The following is a 541-nucleotide window of genomic DNA, read 5'->3' on the forward strand; positions in this document are numbered from 1 at the left end:
ATCAGGTCAATGGCTGGTCGCAGAAAAGCTTTTGGGACGTGTGCATCTCACCTCATTGTGGTTGCCATGTTTTATGGCTCAGCCATCTCCACATACCTCCAACCTGTCCACAGATATTCTGAGAAGGAGGGAAAATTTCTTGCCCTTTTTTATACTATCATCACCCCCATGCTGAACCCTCTGATCTATACACTGAGGAACAAGGATGTGAAAGGAGCACTGTGGAAGGTGCTAGGCAGGAGCACAGACTCAGCATAGAAGGGGGAAGGGGAGCAATAAAGTGTTGCGTAATAACACTCATTCTGAAACACGTACTGTCCTTTAACCAAGGGCTTTTTAATCACCCTTCCTCAGATCTTATAGTTCCATCTCCTGTCTTGACTGGATGGTGATAGTGATGAACTCATGACAATCATCCTAGCATCATGTTTAAAGGCATTGTGCAGCGTGTTGATTCCTATCTTAACTTTCCAAGGGAATGAGTTTGAGATTAAGATACAGTGATCCTTCTAGAAAGAATGCACATGGATTCTAGGCACAG

General features: G+C 44.2%; 1 protein-coding gene across 1 annotated transcript in view; it reads left to right on the forward strand.

Annotated features, from left to right (window-relative positions):
- Positions 1-258, forward strand: part of LOC110305392 (olfactory receptor 2Y1-like) — a 13,321-nt gene extending 13,063 nt beyond the window's left edge. Inside the window, exon 2 of the mRNA XM_021177344.1 lies at positions 6-258. Coding sequence (XP_021033003.1) covers positions 6-258 — 253 coding nt within the window. The remainder of the gene's footprint in view (positions 1-5) is intronic.
- The last annotated feature ends 283 nt before the right edge of the window (positions 259-541 follow it).

This window comes from Mus caroli, chromosome 11 (assembly GCF_900094665.2).
Source record: "Mus caroli chromosome 11, CAROLI_EIJ_v1.1, whole genome shotgun sequence".
Classification (NCBI taxonomy): Eukaryota; Metazoa; Chordata; class Mammalia; order Rodentia; family Muridae; genus Mus; species Mus caroli.